The following is a 20,454-nucleotide window of genomic DNA, read 5'->3' as shown; positions in this document are numbered from 1 at the left end:
TCTTATCTCCTTAAAACCTTGTTTACCATAATTCTGCATTGTGTGCATTGGGCATGTTAAAATCCCCTTTTAGCATGCATGGGCTTTTGACAGACAGTAGGCAGCTGGTCAGTGAAGTCGTGCTGCTAGTGCTGGCACGAACACCTCAAAGCCTGTAGTCCAATTTTAGCACATGCTGCATTCTTTCCGGCAGAGAGCCTGCTTGCATCTACCATGCTTTAAGATTTTAGAACTACATAGGATTTAACATTTGCAAATGTATTCAGCTAATAGTTATTTGCACCTTATATTTAAATAATAATTGCCTTCTCTTAGTGCCTGCCCATATCTGCGTGTGTGAGATTTGCATGATAAAGCTTTCGAGTGCCCCTCTGTTACGCTTACCTGGTATCCACAGGGACGCCACCCAGCCGGGTTACTCGCTGGTATGCTTCTCAACTCTGTCCAGATGTGGTCTGCGGGGAAGGTTCTGCCTGAAAATACAGGAGGTCTGTGTTCAAGACTGACCGACTGGGGTAAGTATCCTCCCTCCACCCCTGTATGATTTCAGCCCCTCCGGGCCCTCTCCTCACTTGGTGGTAGAATTAGGCGTGCTCTCTCCGTCCTGCCTTCTTTGCAGGGGCGCGTTGTCTTTCATGGGCGAGTGCGGTCCAGTTACTCTGACGCCAGCCCGTTTGATATTGTTCAGGTAGGTCTTATTGCTGTTCTTTAGTTTTGTTGCTATCCTGCATGCCTTTCTTTGTTTAGAATGTCCCTTTTTTCTCCCTTAGGTATGCGCAGCTTCAGCGCAGCGAACTGGCTTGGTTGAGCCCCGGTGGTAAATAATGGCGCATTAAGAGCACTATGATGCGGTAAGTAAGCGCTATGGGCAGTGCTGCAAAGTCTTGCCTTTGCTAACCTGTGTTTTCCCTCCTTGTAGGTCGCGGTGTTCTTCAGCGCGAGTACAATGTCCGGAATGGTGCAAGCTGTGAGGCGACCAGCCAGGTAAGTCTTTTGAGCAGTTCGTAATTTACAAAGGTCTCTACTGCTTTCTTTAATGTTGCCTCTATCTTCCTCTTTCAGGTCGTACTGTCCGGGAGGCATGCTGATTCAAGGAAGCTGTTCTCAGAAGCTGCGAGTGGTTAAAGATGAAGACTGCAGGTAAGATGCTGCTGCTAATGATGTTCCTTTTGTCTCCATGCAGGTCCTGCTTCTCCGAGGTTCGAGGGAATAGCTGGACACGGTGAGCGTCACACTGCAAGCTGCAAAGTAACGCGAAGCGTGTTTTTTGCTCGGGTGTGGTTTAAATAGCCCCAACAAAATAGTCCAGGTAAAGTAGTCCCTAGGCTACCACACCCAAAACACTAGATCGCATAGCTTGGTTCCTGGGAACCAAGCTATGTGGATGCCTCCATGTTGGCTGGCAACACAATAAGTAGTTCCCAAGCACATGTTTCTCATGGTGTATGAGCCTGGCGCCATAGGCGCCAGGAGTGCCCCCAAGAGGGCTTTGAAAAAGGATGCCTGGCTCTAGAGGCCCGAGTCCTGACTCCACCTGGCCAATTGCCAGAGGGGTTTTGGACGAGGGTCGCGACACCCTCCTGCCCCCTGGTTCCTTGTAGTGCCTAGAAGCAGTCAAAAGAAATCTTGCCTAATTTTAAGCGCTTGGGGGTACAGGAAGGCACTAGCTCCTTCCCAACATTCCCCCCCTTTTGTTACTTCTACAGTAACAAACTCATCCCCACCTGATATATCTACAACACCAGAAATATTCATTTGAGTTTCGCTGTTTATTGTATGGCAAAGTGTTTTATATCCCTGAATCGATACCATCATATTTGCACTATTAGGAACTATATTGACACGAATTCTGAGACCCAATTGGCACGTCCAGAAGAGGACCAAGAAGAATACATTAACAGGCACCAGTATTTCTATTGCTGCCCCCAGCCATGACAGGACCCAATCAAAGGCAAGCGATAACCAATACGTGTTCGGAACTCCACCTTCTTTCTTCATTTGAACACCTAGATTGTGCACCGCCTCAATGACGCTGGATAGTGACCCATTCTCAGCACCCTCCAGGGGTCCAAAAGTGCAGCAGCTGCTTCCCAACTTTTTACACACTCCTACATATGTGGCTGTTAGCAAATCCAGCATGTAGCGGTTTTGCATCATCCATGAGTCTCAATGCACTAAGCTCTACTTTGATGGCGTTGAACCCATTTTCTGGGTCATTGGCCAGCAGGACTAGCTCCCATCCGACTATCCGCACCCAGTTGGCGTTAGCAGCTGCTTGTACCCCAGGAGCCAAAAAAGATGAAAATAAAGTCTCTTCGGAGCTAAAAAGTCGATACTCATTGGGTATTCCTCTGAGCAGTACAGAAGAGTCTTTTGATATGTAGTTCGATCTCTTTCTTCCCCGCTGTTGGAACAGTCCTTTTTCTGGCAGCATACCAAATACTTGTGTGATCTGCAACTTTCATTCCGCTTCTTTATGTGCTGGAGTGGCTGTTGGCACCGTGATGGGCATTTCTTCTCCCTTCAGGTGCTCTTCCGGCATTACTAGTAGCACCGAGTGCAGGGTGGCCAGTTAAAACTTGTCCCACCAGGCGGGTAAGAGGCGCAAGTAGGCTCGTCGGCCACAAACCCAGTATTAATCCATCACCACTGGCGTACCTTTCGTCATATCAGGGATCACAAGAGTGTGGTTGCACTGTGCGTCTGCGCCAACAGGAACTGTTCCATCATTGCTAAAACAAAGTTCATAATTTATGTCTATGTATTTGCACTGGCTTCTCCATTGTTGCAATCCATGCCAGCCTTGCGATGTATTGGGACCATATTTGTGCACACAGTCTCTACTCAGGCTATTGTCTCGTTGCTGTGCTTGATCAGTCCATCTGCCGGGCACGTCACTGTGGTGCTCTGCCATTTGTCATTGACATGCGAGTTACCTCCCAAGGAAAAATATGGTACTTGTAGAGTAGACACTTGCTGTATTTCGTGTTGCCATTGCATAGCGCTGGGTCTAGATCAATGCTCCTCAACTGCACGCTGTGTGCCTGGAATGTGTCCTTTATCCTACATAGTGCAAGATGTACCAGGCATTGTGCCTCTGTAATTGGGACTGGATGTGAAACTAAAACCTTAGGAGCCCCTGATGCGTGCGGGATAAGTGCACACCCGTAACAGCTTTAATTTATCACATTTCTTCCTGCAGTATGCATATCAGAGTACCAGCTGTTGAAGGATTATGCGTATTCGATGTCAGAAATGGCATCAAAGCCCAATCCCTTATTTAATCATACGTCATTCGTACCTCCCATTTTATTGCGCCTCCAACTCCCTCAGGGTCAGTCGCTTCTCCAAGCAACGAGTTGGTGGTAGATAGCTTTCTTCGGCACGGCCTCCCTCTGGAACAGTCTTCCTGCCCCCCTGAAACTTGAGAACCATCTCCGGTTCCGGAAGCACCTCCTTTCTCTTTGCTTCTGCTTTTTCTCCTCCTCTCCCCTGCTGATTTCCTGGCTGAAACTGACCTTGCACTGGCTACCTGGCCACCCTCTGATCTTGGGCCCAGGTCCCCTTCCTGCCAGTTGCACACCTGCACTGCATTCCTTGCAACCCCGCACTTGGGGACTGTTTTTTTTTCTGTATCCCTTCAGTCCCTTTACCAGCACTTGACACTTGATGCCTGCACATACCTTTTACCCTTGCACTTGCCAGCTACTGGCCTTACTTTACTTCTATTATCCTTTTACTGCACTGTCCCCTCCTGCTTCCCCTCGCACTTTCCCCTTCCCCCTTCTTATGCACGATCTGATTGACACTTGGCATATTAGGATCGTTGTCCGTCTTCCCCCTCCCTTGCCTCGTCGCGCGCCTTGAAACACTTGTGTATAGGCGCGTTATAAATGCCATATCATTCGTCTAAGAAAACATTTAGGGGTGGCTGGCAAAAGGCGAGACATTTTGTGATTCTTTTTCATCATAGACAGTCATACTAATATTTTCCAACTGTCCACCCCTCCCCCCCCTTTATATGGCCACCTCATAACAGACACCTTCATCCACTCCAACACACGACCAGTGTCATACAAAACAATATAACTAAAAAGCATAATATATCATTCCTAGAACAAATGACTTTCTTTTTAACATTATCCCTACATAACAGAGGTTTGAACATGTTGGTCAGGCATCCTTGCTTATTCCTGGAGAGGAGAAAGGAAGAGGAGAGACCCTTTTCCAATCAGGGCCAACTGGGTTCTGGACCTTCAAAAATTGAAAAATCAATACATTTGAAAAAGATAAAAAATACAAAATGAAAAAAATGAAGAAAAAAAAGAAAGAAAAATAGAAAAATCAGGTATGTGCCACTGCACACCACCCTGGCATGGATCCTTTATTTACTTCTTACTCTGTTGATGGAGCTTTGCCTTGTCTCAGATGTTCTTTCGATATCCGAGAGATACACCCAATATCTCAACTCCTTTGCGCGGACGGTGAGAGGAGTACAGAACACCACCTCATAAGGACCTTGAAACCTGGGGCTGATCAGCTACCCAGGCAATAATGGTCCAGTTGTAATATAGGTAATGCGGTGTATAGAACTGTGGTCTCGCTTTTTACAGGGGTGGTCACTATTTCTCCCCCCCTTTTACTATACACAACTACCGCCCCTGTGCGCCTCCGTCCCGTCTCCTGGTCAATTGTGGATGACCCACCAACATATAGTAGGTCTCCTCCCGTCCCTGCATGAGCCGTTCATCAGAGTAGGAAAATAAATACAACTCCTGTATATAATCCAGAGTTGCTAAAACAGGGGCCATGCAAATAGCTACTCTTAAGTCCTCAAATTGTCTATTCATTTTGTCAGTCCATTCCAATTTTGCTTTTAAGTCCTCTGACCTTCCCTGAGACTTTGTAACAGTGGCCTTGTGTAGACTGTAGTCTAGAATCCATGCCCTACAATAATAAGCACACAAATTGCGGAATTGCCTTGACAGTACTGGGCCTAGGGATGGCGCATACTGCCGCTTCCCTATCTGGCAATTTGTCTTTTGCCCATTTGCAGAAATGAGTTGTCCAAGTAAAGTACCTCCTGTTGGCAGTATTGTAGGTTCATCTGCCTGTACCCTTTTTGTGAGCGAGCAATTGCAATAATGCAACAGAATCCCTCCTGCACTTCTGTTCATTTTCACTGCATACCAGCAGATCATCCACATACTGGATGATTGTGCTAGGCACCTGAATATTTGCCAAGTCGGCGTGGAGTACTTATTGAAAATACTTCACAGTACCCTTGAGGCAATCTCGTGTGCTCAAAGCGCAGTTGACCATGAGTAAATGCAGTGAGATACCATGAATCGGGGTGAGGTGGGATTGAGAAGAACGCATTCTTCAGATCCACAATTGTGAAGTATGTCACCGTCTTGGGAAGGCTACATAGGATTGTCGCCGGATTTGGAACGACTGGAAACTCCTTCTGCACCACGTCATTAAGAGGCCGTAGATCTTGGATCATCCTCTAACTAGCCCCAGTTGATTTCTTGACTGGGTATATGGCCGAATTACAAAGGGACGTGGATGGCACAATGATACCTTGCTCTAATAGAGCCTGAAAAGTGCCTCATCTTTCCTCCGCTTACCTTGACAGCGGGTATTGCTTCACCCCCAGGAGTACTGCTACGGACTTCAATGTAATTGTACTGGGGTCCCATCTCTCAGAAACCCAACATTGTGTGGATTAATAGTCCATAATTGTACTGGCACATATCGCATGTCCTCCTTAAAAAATAAAGACAGGGTCACCACTGCCACCAGGGGACACTGTACCTTCCTATACTGCACCATGATATCACAGGAGATGCAGATTTCCAAAATGATCTCCCCATTTTGATCACTGTCTGCAAATAACTCATCAGTCATTTCCTTCAATTGTACTGTCAGTAAACACATAGTACTGTGCGCCACTCGCACACGCCCTGGTCTGTTCCAATCAGAACTACTCTTTTGTCTGACACTACTAGTCCTTGCAAATCTAATGACAATATTGTCCCTGCCACCATCGAGTGGGACCATGGGTTGGAAAATAAAATCTGTGGGCAATCGCCAACATTTTGTGGCAATTTGAGGCACTGCTTTTGCTAATACCTTGATGCCATAGACCAATATGGTCCAGGACCACATGAACCCCACCGACTAGTGACTCTTGCCATTGCATTGATTATTAACATTGCTCGAGCTCTACACATCCCTGGAGTGGAACACATTACCCCCGATCCGTGAAGAATATAGTTACATTTAGTTTACTGTGTAGATCCCTACCTGACAAGTTAACAGGGGATCTCTCGGAATTAACAAGGGGGCTCTTACTACCTTCCCTCACACTTTTATATCCAGCTCCTCAGTGTATGGAACCGTAGAAATAGCCCCAGAGAATCCCTGTGTGTCATGAGTTTTACCTGATAATGGAAAGTACCCCTCCATAATGCATGATTTAGTTGCACCTGAATCTACCATAAATATAAAGGAACAAGTTACTTAGCTGTAACTGTTCTCCATCATGGGTCTGGCATGAATTCACATGCTCATGAATATTCCCTGTCATCAGGGTGGAAATACTTTGTAAAAGAAAAAACTTTACAGTTTCGTTTAAACTGTCTTTCTCCTATAAACTAATCACTGAACTCAGGGTCAACCTGCCCCCAGCCAAGGACTGCCCTCTACCTTAGCCCCTCCTCTGGCAGCCATCTTCAGATTTGGTAGCACGTAAAGTGGCAGTAGGACCAAGAGAAGAACCGCAGAGGGGCAGGAGGGAGGGTTTGCATGGGAATCCATGCCAGACCCATGCTGGAGAACAACAGTTACAGCTAAGTAACTTGTTCCTTCTCCAGCATGTGGTCTGGCATAGATTAACATGCTCATGAATAAAGAATACATAGCAGTACATACATGAACAACCACGGGAGGTGGCAAGGCTCAACATAAGCATCTCTTACGTCCTCACCAGGCTCAGCTTCAAGCAAACAGTTTGCACAGCACTGCTTGGCCGACTCTGGACTCCTCCCTGGAATCCCTGTCGACTGAGTAGAATCTTGTGAAGGTGTGCGTCTACCTCCGCATAGCAGCCCTGCAGCTGTCCAGCAGGGGCACACCAGACAGGAACGGCATAGTTGCAGAGATCGCTCTGGTCGAATGGGCTCTCGGACGACAAGGCAGCGGTCGGTTCGCCAACCAGTGACAACGGGTGATGCAGCCGGAGAGCCACTTGGAAATGGAAGCCTTCGAGAAGGCCTCCCCATGGTTCACAGGGTCAAAGTTCACAAAAAGTGACTTCTTCCAGAAACTCTTTGTGCGGTCCAAGTAGAACTTCAGCACTCTAGCCACATCCAGCGAGTGCAAAGTCCTCTCAGACGGCGACAAAGGCGTCGGCAAGAATACAGGTAACACGAGGGCTCATTTAGATGAAAGTCCGATGGCACCTTGGGCATGAAGGAGGGGTGCGTCTGTAGCACTACCCTCATGGAATGTCAAGTAAGGCGGTTTACAGGAGAGGGCCTGGATCTCTCCCACTCGTCGTGCGGAGGTGATGGCCACAAGAAAAGCTGTTTTCCACAACAAAACTTTCAGTGGCGCCGAATGCATAGGCTCGAACTGAGGACCCATGAGGCTAGTCAGCACCACATTGAGTTCCCACGCCGGGGCTGGAGCCTTCACCAGCAGGAACGAACGGACCAGTCCTTTTATGAATTCCTTGACCAGGTGGTGTGACCATAACGACAACCGCCGCAGAGTTCTGGTGTAGCAGAAGATAGCCGCCAGATGAACCTCGATGGAAGCATGAGCCAACCCTGCCTTTGCCACCGACAGTAAATACAGCAGCACCTGCGGAGCCGTAATCCGTAGAGGGTTGAATTTCTGTGCACAGCACCAGACAGCGAACCTCTTCCACTTATGTCTGTAGCATTTCAGTGTAGACGAAGCCCTGGCCTTGGCAAGCACTTCCTTGCAGTCCGCCGGGAGATCTTTTCCACCAAACTCTAGCGCTGCAGGAGCCAGCGACCCTGGGTCGTGGTGCAGAATCGCACCTCCTTCCCTGGCGAGAAGATCGGTGTCCGCCGGAAGCTTGACTGGAGGGGACGCTGACATGTCCAGAAGGTCCGGGTACCATATCTGCCTCGGCCACACCAGTGCGACGAGGATCATCCTGCACCGGGACTGTCTGAGTTGATGAGTTGCAGAAGCAATGGGGGAAAAGCATAGATGAACAGGCCGTCCCAGGGGAAGGAGAATGCATCCCCATGCTCCCTGGCTGGGGAAACCTGCTGGCGAAACTCCGGCACTTGGTGTTCGTCGCCGCAAACAGATCGATCTGGGGATTGCCCCATCGTCAGAATAGAAGATCCACTTGGTCCAGCCGAAGCTACCACTCGTGGCAAGAGCGCAGCTCCCTGCCGAGGGAATCAGCGATGGTGTTCTTCACTCCTGCCAGATGAAACTGCATGAGGAACATACCCTGAGCGACTGCCCAGTGCCATAGGTCCTGCGCCGATCTGCAACGACTTCTCCTCCGGCAGCCACAGGCCTCTCGCGTGGAGACTTCCGGTGCGCGCACCCCATCCTTCCAGGGAGGCGTCCGTCGTGACCGTCTCCTGATGAGTTGGGGACAGATGCACGCGGACTCCCCACCACCGTATCGCTCGACGAAACCTCTTGTCGAGAGAGATCTTGTCCTCAAAGCTTCCCGATACCTGAATCCAACGGGCATCAAGGAACTCTTGCAGTGGTCGCATTCGCAGCCTGCACAGCCGAATGAGGTATATGCATGACAACATCATGCCGAGAAGGGACTTGATGGACCTCACCCTTGCGATCTTCAGGGTCAACAGCCGTTGTACCTTGCCCAGGATGGCAGTTATCCTCTCCTCCGATGTAGACGCCAGGCACAACACTGTTGAGCCGAGACCCCAGAAACACAGTGTGCAGAGCTTTGAGAATGTCTACCGAAATGTCCGCCGGGGGTGGCGGTGGTTGCTGAGGTGTAGGGTCCTCCAAATCCTCTACGCCTTGCTGCTCCTCATCGGTCTCGTCGCCACTCTCGACATCTCCCTCGTCAGAGTCCCTCCCGAAGGACTTGGCCTCTACGAACTTCTTTTCCAAAATGGTCTGGAAGGTAAGTTCCTCCTCCGAGGAGATGTCTGTGCCCAGCAGGACTACCGTGCCCCCCCCCCCTTTCCTACCACCAGGGGAGACAGCTTTGGAGAATTGACGGGCATCGCCTTCTCCGGTGCCTTTTCTATGGGCTGAAAAGAAGATTCCCTCCAAGCAGGCAGGATCTGGATGCAGCAAGCCCCTGTGGCCATGTCACCAGATGGACATGCCAGTCCATTGTGCGCTTGGAGAAGCCACGGCAGATCTCACAATCTTCATCCTTGTGCATCGGGTGTAGACGATACAGGCACTAGGAATGCTGGTCGGTGAAGACATTCCACAAGCCGCAGCTGGTGCAGAGCTTGAAGCAGGAAGCTCTGTCCTCCGACATGATCCGGTGCGGTGTAGGCCTGATCGACTTCTGGAAACTTCCAAGAAGAAAACAACTCGATTTCTGCCCTTGAGGGGCGATGAAAGATGCTGAAAAACAGATCCCTGTTAATTGGATGGATAAGTGATGGAGCACACGGGCTCGATTGTACAAAAAACAGTTTTCCTACCAAAAAAGCACGAAAAACGCAGAAAGCTTCAAGAGCCAAACACGAGGACTCCCAACACTTGAACGTGCAGTAAAAATCTGAAGATGGCTGCCAGAGGAGGGGCTTAGGGAGAGTGCTGTCATTGGCTGCGGGCAGTATGACCTCGAGATCAGTGATTGGTTTATAGGAGAAAGGTTTATAAACAAACGTGAAACTTTTTTCTTTTACCAAGGATTTCTAGCCTGACGACGGGGAATATTCATGACCATGTGAATCCATGCCAGACCCCATTCTGGAGAAATAAACAATACATACAATACTCACCTGGTATGACAGTGTTATTATCCTGAATGTAGTTCTAGGTTTATACTGGTCCTTGAATCAATGTTACACTATTCAGAAAAGTATCCTGATAACTGGGTTGGTTTACTAAGTGATTCCTTAACTGAGTGTCAATGCATGACTGACAGGGTCTACTATCTACTGTAAAGTAATCTAAAATTAATGGATGGTTTTACTCCCCATGAGTCAATTACCAAACAGCTGGGAATACTTTGTTTCGAATGGTCGCGTGTGTCAAGAAACATGTTTTCATAGGTGTCCAAACACTGGGAAATTCAATTAAAGTGAAACCAACGAATATTGAATGACAAAGCGAAAATGAGCCATAAGAAAAACCCATAATTATTGAATACCGAACTGAATCAAAACCTTGTTAACAAGCATTTGGAAACCAGCAAGGGATCAGGACATCAAATCCAAGAAAACCATTGTATGCTGAAGCACTGAAATTAATATAACTTTAAAGGATAAGCAAACGACAGTGTGCTGAGTTCTAAAATGAATGTGACCTTAAAGGACATGCAAACAAAAGATACTGAAGCTTGATTTACAGCAGTTATGTAAACTTGTATGAAAGCTACAAACTAAAGGAACTAATGTCTGGAAACAAAAAAAACGAAACTTTGGAACTTAAAATCAAGAATACTTGCTGTTGAACAGTGTTCCTCAAATATATCTTGGGGAAGGGACCCCTTGAGATTTGAGATGTTTGCTTAAGTGAAAACAGTGTTGTTTGAGCTGCGTTGCTTAGAACTTGGGGAAGGGAACTCTGAGTCCTGACATGGGGAAGGGTACCCAGAGTCCTGATTAAGACTATTTCATCTTATGTGCAAGGAAGGTAATTGAGACTTTTTTGCAGAAATGTTTACACTTCGTGAACAGATCTGAAAGGAAGCTGCGAGCTGGAAAAAGCTCAAACCTTTGTGTTTAACAGTTTTCTTTTGGTTGTCGACATCCCTACACCTAGTACAGATTTAGTTGTGAGGGCAAGTACAGGTTTTGGACACAGACTCCTAAATTGAACTTTGACTCAGACTTCCCTTAGTTTTATTTAGGTTGGGCAAGTTTGGCCTTTTCCATCCTGACTTTAAACTGTTAAAGTATTTTGTTTTGAATCGGTTGTGTCTTGCTTCATGATGCCTTCACAGCATCCTCCAACGCAATCACACCTTCCCCCTCACATACGGCACCACCTTCTCAGCCTTAATCCTCCCTACCCCTTCAGTATCACATCTCCAGCCCCATCCATATCTCTACCGTTTATACCACATTCCTACACCTCATTCACCATCACAATACCATTAAATAAGCATAGCACACCCTCAAAAACATTATGTACTCCACAGTTCCACACTTTCAAAAGCCCAAATTGCACCCATCAACCCCAATCCTGAGCTTCAAAGCAACTCGGCCTCTGGTTAACCTATTCCAAAGCCACACACCACCCCGCCACACAGCTTGCCTAGCATCCCCAACCAGAAAGACATCCCACCAAGCTGCAAAAACCCTCCCGCTGCTTGGTACTGAGATTCTTCCAGCAGCACCGTGACATGAGAACCCCTGCACTGAGTGTCAATGAGCTGCAACACCGCACACAGGCCACACAGCCCCCTGGCCAGCTTTACAATTGTAATCTTCACCTCCATGTGACCGACTACCATGAAATAATGAGCTCTCCAAACTGCAGGGATCTGAATGCCTACAAGGGCTTTCCTACACGTACCTTCTCTCGAACTTCATCTGACGCGTAGTGACCAGCAGCCAGCAAAGCCAATCCAGACTCATCAGCAGATTTAAAGCTGTCCTCGTGGGCATCAATTTCTCCCTGAGAAAGAAACAGGATTATGGGGCATGTGTGCGGATCAAGGAGAAAAAGAAAGTGGGGAAGAAACATTCATGGCTATGACAGGAAGGAAACCGGAGAGACTGCAGTAGTCCATGGTCAGTGAAACAGAGAAGTTGAGGTATGTTTCAGCCATGGAGAGCTGCACGACAAAAATAGGAAGAACTTGCTTTTCGCTGATGGGTATTGAATGTTTGCACTGCACATCTACACAGCAACACCAACTGCGAACCCACAAAAATACAATAAGAAAAAATGTATAGACAAGCCAGGGATACAAGATTAACATCAGGAGATGGGGAGATCGCCAGATGGCCTCCAACAATGTGTAGAGGAACACATTCTGTTTTCGGACCTTAAGCAGAACGCCAGATGCCGACCAAGCAGTATCAGTAAGCAAGCTTCCATCTCAGGCCACCAAAACCTCAAATGCAACCACAAGCTCCTCCCACCCAATGCAAACACTGCATACCTTATGCTCCTGGTGGCGGTCCAACAGCGCCTCAGCCCCTGCCACATCATTGGCTAGCTCATCAGCATTAATGAGCGCACGCATCTCAGTAACCCAGCTCGTGAGATCTCGGAAGTCTGCCAGAAAGCGCTGAAGCCTGCAAAAGAGAAGAGTGAATCAAGACCGCAGGTGGATGGAAGTACAGCCATCCGAGGCTCAGACAGTGATTTCACAGGACCCAAGTCGGTTAGGATTGTACAACCAAATCCTAGGGTGGGCCAGAACACCCCAGCCAAAAAAGCCAAACCTCTTAAAATGGGGTGTGAGACACAGAAGTCAGGGAAGGGGATGCAAGCCATACATTTATCCATAACATAATGGGTGCATTTGCAGAGCGCACACATTCACTCAGAGGTAACAGATGTTTAATTGTTGCACAACTTAATGGTATCGACCTCAGAAGGATGAAGGGCTGAGTGGAGGTGCCGGGATTCAAACCTGTGGCCAGGAGGTCAATGACAGGCCCCTGTAGTGGATGCATTAGTCCACTGAGGCACAGAGCCGGCTAGAAAATAACTGTCCTACAGGATCCCGAGGACAATGCAAAGGCCATGTTGCTACCCCAATAGAACATATGCTTATGGAAATACACATTTCACAGTTAATAAAGACTCCAGAAACGGACGAAAGCCAACTAAAAACCACAATCCACTTCACCAACCATCACCAATGCAGGGCACGCAACGACAGTGTAAACAGGTATTCACAGTTGAAGTGGAGGGCAGAACTCTAAACATGGATTCAAATGAATCCCTAATATGTACTAAAGTTCCAGTCCTCAGGCTACAACTCCATGGACCCAAACTGGATACAAGAAAATTGTCCACGGGCAGGCACGTACATATAGAGGAAGGCAAGCAAAATGCACAAAAACTGGCCTTTCTTTGCTTCTACACGCAAACATGCAGCCATCACATGTTGCAGGTAAAAGGCTAGCATGCTCTGATGAATCTAGCAATGTTATCACCCCTTTCCCTAGAAATGTCTCTGCCCATGTGGCCATGGAAAGGCTGCAGATATCCGACCCTGAGGTGACCCTACTGGGAAGGAGAGGACATCGATAGATAAAACGCAGTAATCTTCAAGCCCTCCTGGGAACACCATTTTTGTTTCTCAAGCCGTTATGGCACATTGGGATATCTTTCCTCAAACCCCCATTGACTCCATTCAGACTGACATATACAAACACTGAGACGAAGGAGAAGGCAGAGGGGAAAATTATTACAAACCACAATCAGTCTAGAGGAAGAACCAGTGATTGGTCCCCCTTATGTTACCTCTCTGTTAGGGAGAAATTTCATTTCTGTGCCAATTCCCTTTAACCTTGAGACCTCCAGCGCTTTTGCTGGACTCTGGGCTTTTAAAAGTGTACTACCGAGTGGGACCTTTTTCTCACTCACCCATGTATTTTTCTGACTATGATTTTCTATGTTCCTTACTGTTTTATAGAGTCTGGTAAGCTCCACAGGCCTCTGCTTTTGCATGTGAAACACGCAGCAACGTTTGTGCGGTGTCACCGGGAAGTCCCCTGGACTTCTTGTAACATCTTATATGCAAGTATTGCAGATGGTTAGGTATGGAATATAGAATGTGTAGGGAGAATGTGGAATCTGGAAGGTTGGAGTTACTGAAGGGCAGTTCAAAGGAGGATTAGTTCCAGATCAGTGGGGCATGAATAGATCGGGAGATATATACAATAAACCATATTATATTTCCATAATCAACGTGTGGAGAATGGAACAAGTTACTTACCTGTAACTATTGTTCTCCAGCATGGGTCTGGCATGGATTCACATGCTCATTAATATTCCCAGTCAGGCTGGGAATCCTCGGTAAAAGAAAAAAAATCAGTTTAATTTCTAAACTGTCTTTCTCCTAACAACCAATCACAGAGCTCTAGGTCATACTGCCCCCAGCCAATGACTGACCTCTACCTAAGCCCCTCCTCTGGCAGCCGTCTGCAGATTTGGTGGCAAGTAAAGTGGCAGTATGACCAAGTGAAGAGCCGCAGAGGGGTAGGTGGGAGGGTTCGCATGGGAATCCATGCCAGACACATGCTGGAGAACAACAGTTACAGTTAAGTAACTTGTTCCTTCTCCAGCCTGGTGTCTGGCATGAATTCACATGCTCATGAATAAAGAGTACATAGCAGTACACACATGCACAACCACAGGAGGTAGCAAGGCTCAGCATTAAGCATCTCTTACCTCCTCACCAGGCTCACCTTCAAGCGAAAAGGTTGCGCAGCACTGCTTGGCCGACTCTCGACTCCTCCCCGGTCGACCTCCACATAGCAGCCCTGCAGATGTCCAGCAGGGGCACACCAGACAGGAACACCTTTGTAGCAGCGATTGGTCTGGTGGAGTGGGCTCTCGGACAGCCGGGGAGCGGTCGGTTTGCCAACCAATGACAGTGTGTGATACAGCGGGTGAGCCCCTTAAGATGGAAGCCTTGGACAAGGCCTTCCCATGGTTCACAGGACCAAAGTTCACGAACAGTTGAAAAGTTCTCCGAAAACTTTGTGCGTGCCACATAGAATTCCAGAGCATGAGCAACCTCCAGCGAGAGCAAGGCCTTTCAGTCGGTGACAAAGGCTTTGGAAAAAACACAGGCAACAAAGGCTTGTTGAGGTGGAATTCCGACTGAACGTTTGGCAAGAAGGAGGGGTGCGTACGCAGCACCACTCTCATTTTGGGGAAAATCAGATATGGCTGTTTGCAGTATAGGGACTGGATCTCACCCACCCTTCCTGGCAGAGGTGACCACGAGGCAAGCCGCTTTCCACGAGAGGAACTTGAGAGGGGCCCGATGAATAGGCTTGATGGGAGCTCCCATGAGCCTCGTCAGTACCACGTTCAGTTCCCACTCCGGGGCAGGTGCCTTCACTGGTGGGAAAGATCGAAACAGTCCTTTGAGGAACTCCTTGACGAGACGATGGAACCAAAGAGAAAAGCTTCCTGGAGACCTGATGTAGCGGAAGACAGCTGCCAGATGCACCTTGATAAAGGTGTGCGCCAGGCCCGCCTTGGCCAAGGACAACAAGTATGGCGGAATCTGCGGGGCTGTGACCCTCAGAGGGTTGATCTTCTGTGACCAGCACCACGTAGCAAAACGCTTCCACTTATGACTGTAGCACTAAGTTGATGACGCTGTGGCCTTGGCGAGGATCTCCCTGCAGTCCGCCAGCAACTCGTATCCCCCAAACTCTAGGGCTGCAGGAGCCAAGCTCTCAGGTTCAGCGATCCTGGGTCTTGATACAGGATTGCGCCTCCTTCTCTGGTGAGCAGATACACGACCACTGGCAACTTGATCGGAGGGGACGCTAACAGGCTGAGACAGTCCTGGTACCAAATCTGCCTCGGCTACGCCGGGATGACCAATATCCTGCATCAGCACTGGTTGAGTTGATTGAGGACTCTCAGCTGGAGAGGCAACAGAGGGAACACGTACAGAAATGGGCCTTCCCACAGGAAGAACGCGCCACCCATGCTCCTCGGCTGGTGAAAGCTGCTAGCAAATTTCCGGCATTTGGAGTTCGCTGCGGTGTCGCAGACAGATCGATCTAGGGCCTGCCCCACTCGAAGATGTGGTCCACCTGGTCCTGCCGAAGTTGCCACTCGTGGCAGGAGCGCAACTCCCTGGCGAGGGAGTCAGCGATGGTGTTCTTGACACCCGCCAGGTGAAAGGGGATGAGGAACAAATCTTGGGCGACGGCCCAGCGCCACAAGTTCTGCGCCTTTTTGGAGAGCGCTGGGGATCGAGTGCCCCGCTACTTCTTGATGTAGAACATCGTGGTGGTGTTGCCCATGAAGATCCTCACCACCTTGCCTTTCAGGCACAGAAGAAACAACTCAAAGGCCCAAAACACTGCCTGCAGCTCCAGGATATTGATGTGGAGATCCCTATCCTCCGGTAGCCACATGCCTCTGGCGTGGAGATCGCTCGATGGAACTCCTCGTCGACAGCACTCTTGTCTGCGAAGCTTCCGTACACCTGGATCCAGCGAGCGTCCAGGAACTCCTGAAGGGGTTGCATCCGCAATCTGCAAAACAGGATTAGGTAGATACATGACATGCCGAGCTGGTCAGTGGTGCTCCACAGTGATCACCATTTCACCTTGCCCAGCAGGGCCGCTATCCGCTCTTACGAGGGAGCCACCAGGCAGGAGACTGCGTTGATCTTGGCCCCCAGGGGCAGCACGTTCTGCGATGGTATCAAGCAGGCCTTTGGATAGTTGATGAAGAACCGAGATCCGTCAGCAGCCGGACGGTCCTCTACGTGTGTTTGATGGCCACTTCCCTTGACTTGGCCCGAATGAGCCAGTCGTCGAGGTACGGGTACATATCTATCCCTTGTAGACACAGATGGGCCGCCACTGGTGCCAGGCACTTAGTAAACACCCTGCACGCCGACAGCAGTCCGAAGAGGAGGGCTATGAATTAGTAGTGCCTTCCGTATATGACAAAGCGCAGGAACTTCTGAAGTTTCTTGTGAATGGGGACGTGGAAGTATGCGTCCTCCAGATCCAGCCACGTCAAGAAGTCTCCTTCCAGTTGTCCGAGCATGTGCTGCAACATATAACCATCCTGAATTTTTGGGACTTCAGGTACTTGTTGAGACGCTGCATGTCTAGAATGGGCCTACAGCCCCCGGTCTTCTTTACCAAGAAGTATCTTGAGTAGACTTCAGAGCCCCAGAGTTGCTTTGGAACCAGCTCGATCGCCAGTTTTCTCATCATGGCTCGTACTTCCTCCAGGAGCGGATGGATGTGCTGTTCCTGTCAGGCCATCGGAGGAATTCGCAGGCACTTCTGCTGGAACTCTAAAGTGTGTCCGTGGGCAAGAGCGTCCAGCACTATGTGGAGGTTGATGCGGCAGGATAGGGTGTTGCTTCCTGTTTTTCGCCAGAGGCTTGTCCGGTGCCACCGGGGGTGTTGGCAGCATCCTTCTCTGAATCTCTGACACCAGGGTATGTAGGGTCGAAAGAATGTCCAGCGATACATCCCTTGGAGGGGTCGGGTGTTAGGCCTACTGGGCCTCATGCGTCTGCATTTCTGCCGTTGCAGTCGTCCCCATAAGGTTTCCGCCATCAGCTTCATCGTCCCACATGTCCTCCTGGATCGTGTGTACTGTACGGACACTTGGGCCTCCTCGTCCGAGGAAGAAATATCTGTTGCCTGGAGTACGGTTGAAGCCCCCTCTGCCCCCCTTTTTGCATCCTGAGGGGTCGGGTTCGGGCTTAAGGGTGGCATCCTCTTCTCTGGTGTCCTCTACTGGTTTGGCCGAGGCTTCACGCCTCAAAGGTAGGGTCACAATGGGCATTGTCAGGGCTACCTTGACTGGGTCAGCACCCTTGGCCTTCGAGAGTGCGGCCGCCATCAACTCGATCGTCTACGACTTCACCTGGGCCTTATGCGTCAGGTCAGTCGCCCAGTCCTACGCCTTCGTCTTCTCTGGCTTTTCCCGCAGCTTTGCCGGGTTAGCCGGTTTTCTCTTCGAGGAGGAGGCTGGATCGATGGCTGGAGACAGAGGCAAATGGTGAAGATGAGCACGCCCTGCACGTCGCGGGACCCGCTTGCGCTGCGACCCCGGCGGAAACAGGTTTGCAGTGCTTAGCCGTTTCTTGGGCCCCCACGGATGGAGCACCCTCAAAGGACTTAGAAGATGGCGCCAGAGTGGCTTAGGGAGAGGGCAGTCATTGGCTGAGGGCAGTATGACCCAGAGCTCAGTGATTGGTGAGGAGAAATACAGTTTGTAACAAACTTTTTTTTAACCAAGGATTCCCAGCCTGACGACCGGGAATATTCATGAGCATGTGAATCCATGGCAGACCCCATGCTGGAGAAAAGGGGGTTCCATCCTCCCAAGCAACGGTTTATGAATGGCTTGAATATCCAGTCTCGATTGAAGACAGTAACCCGAGGTACGCAGCTGTAACGAAGCCCAGAAAAGTGGTCGGAAAGGAGCTGGCAGAAGAGACTCAGGGTCACCAAAATCCGTTGTCACCAAGAACTGAGCGGAAGAAAGCTCCACGAGAGGGAGACCAGAGCAACATGAGAACCGGAGAGCTGTGAAGACGCCGAGCAGGGTGACATTTTAAGTAATCCTTCTTGAAGAGAGCTCAGCTCAAAGGATCACCCTAACTAGTGTCCAGTCTCCTCTATTTAGGGGTTCCAAAGCAGATGGTACCTTGCTCAAGAAAGGCAGCCGGGTCCCCCTTACCAATGTAACCCTTTAGGTATATGGTACAGGGTCCCCCCCAAGGGGATTTTAACACCCTACATTGGTTTTGGGGAGTAGGTTGGTAGTGTTGGCTTCAGGAGTACAAGCCATTTGCCCGCATGGATAGCCCAATGTACCATTTTGGTAGCCACTGGTGTCCCTGCTCTCGATCAATTTGTATTTTAGGGCTTCCTTTGTTCAGAGCAACCACGTAGTAGGTTCAAAATGGTCCTTCTGTCTACGTGGGATGTTTGTGAGCCACCATTGCAGCCCCAATATTGGATTTAAACTATTTACACCACTGTATTAATGTTGGGGTGGACCAGGCTAAACGGCAACCATATTAACCAACCAGTATGGATTGATTTCCAAAATCAACCTATTTATAGTTAACTGAAAAGACAGACGTCTAGCCAAACTCGGTCAAGGTGGGCAACAGAGCGTCAAGGAATAGATTCAGGAGGGGCGCGTGAGAGCACACCATTAAATCCAGTTAGACAGAGAAGTACACAAATATACAAAGATTCATTAGGCCTTTTAAATGCACACTAAGAACATGAAACCTCTAGGTAAGTATTATCACACAAATGCATCACTTCTGAAACGATAGAAAAGCATTGGTTTCAAAACCAGTGAATACAGGCACGTAATCAGATTCAGAAAATAGAGAAAAACTAGAGCAGTTCTCTAATACTTAGTAAGTCCTGCCCCGAGATGGAATGGGGCCGCGTGCCCTGGAGTCATCAGTTCCAAAAGATATGCTGTTCAGTGTTCGGTTAGATTTTTCATTTAATGCCAAATCACCTTCACCTGTGAGACCCCCCAGCACGTTTTGCTGGACTTGTCCATGTTCCTGAGTGAGTGGGAAGTGTTTTCCTCCACCTTTTTGGGCATCTACATTTTACTCTTTCAGAACACAGCACTTTCTATGCAGTGTTGCTGAAGAGCCCCATGGGCTTCCCTTTTTATTTTCTCTTATTTTCCTCGCAAGAACACATGTTCCTAACGGTATGGGGATCGTTTTTATCCTGTACAATTAATATTGAGAGATCAGGACACCCCACCTTATGTGGAGTGTGCTGAGGCGTTACACTATCATCTTTCTCGCTGCTCCTGTAGCATTTCTCTTACAGTGACAAGCATAGCTGTATGGCTGGTGGCAGTGGACTGTTCTACTGACTTTTGTGCAATTTTTACCCACACACTGTGTTCATTCACAGCCGCGGTAATGCACAGAAGGGACACCAATGACCCACAATGGTGGCTGTATGTTTTTCGCAATTTCTCGTGTGCTTGTCCTTTTCTGGTCCTTCTGCCGTCCTGGTTTGACTTTTGTCTTTGGCAGCAATCCTTTCTGAAGCCCGCCGAGGCTCCAGAGTGTCTGAACAGAGGAAACGAGGGAGGAGTGCAAAACTCTGCAGTCCTTTGTCTTACGGCATGCCTGCCTGGAACCAGTTCTAACTGGGAGGCTGGCTGTCCTAAAAGGACAGCCACCCCCAAAGTTTGAATGTAGAATGAGTGCTGATTGGCTGGGTTCCTGGATAAAGGACTTGGATCCTGAGGCTGAAGTCAGGTAGACCACTGAAGCTGAATACGATGACGAAAAGACACCTATCGCATCTTCCAGTGACCGGCGATGCCTGCTGAGTGACCGCTGCTGTGCGGACCCTTTCCTTCCATGCAACTGAGGAGCCCTGAAGAGGACGACTCCGACCCTTGGACTTGGACCAATCAGTCTTAAAAAACACCTGCATTTTGAGATATTCCATGACGAGCTGGAACCTTCCTGGGATGCAAACCGCCAATACCCTGTGACCTCAAGGCTGAGTGCTGTGCATAGTATCCAAAAAACGAATCCCTCAA

The 20,454-nt window shown here is 49.0% G+C and overlaps 1 protein-coding gene across 8 annotated transcripts in view; it reads right to left on the bottom strand.

Moving 5' to 3' along the window:
* The window catches only part of SPTAN1 (spectrin alpha, non-erythrocytic 1), a 514,843-nt gene that overhangs the window by 368,574 nt on the left and 125,815 nt on the right, over nt 1–20,454 (bottom strand). For all 8 annotated transcript variants that reach the window (XM_069609174.1, XM_069609169.1, XM_069609172.1 and 5 more), the window contains exons 9-10: nt 12,332–12,467; nt 11,740–11,841 (exon numbers count right to left, since the gene is read on the bottom strand). In XM_069609174.1, coding sequence (XP_069465275.1) covers nt 11,740–11,841; nt 12,332–12,467 — 238 coding nt within the window. The remainder of the gene's footprint in view (nt 1–11,739; nt 11,842–12,331; nt 12,468–20,454) is intronic.

Source organism: Ambystoma mexicanum, chromosome 8 (assembly GCF_040938575.1).
Source record: "Ambystoma mexicanum isolate Mex_15411 chromosome 8, UKY_AmexF1_1, whole genome shotgun sequence".
Taxonomy (NCBI): domain Eukaryota; kingdom Metazoa; phylum Chordata; class Amphibia; order Caudata; family Ambystomatidae; genus Ambystoma; species Ambystoma mexicanum.
Note: the sequence above shows the minus strand (reverse complement) of the source record. Positions and strands in the feature narration are given on the sequence as shown.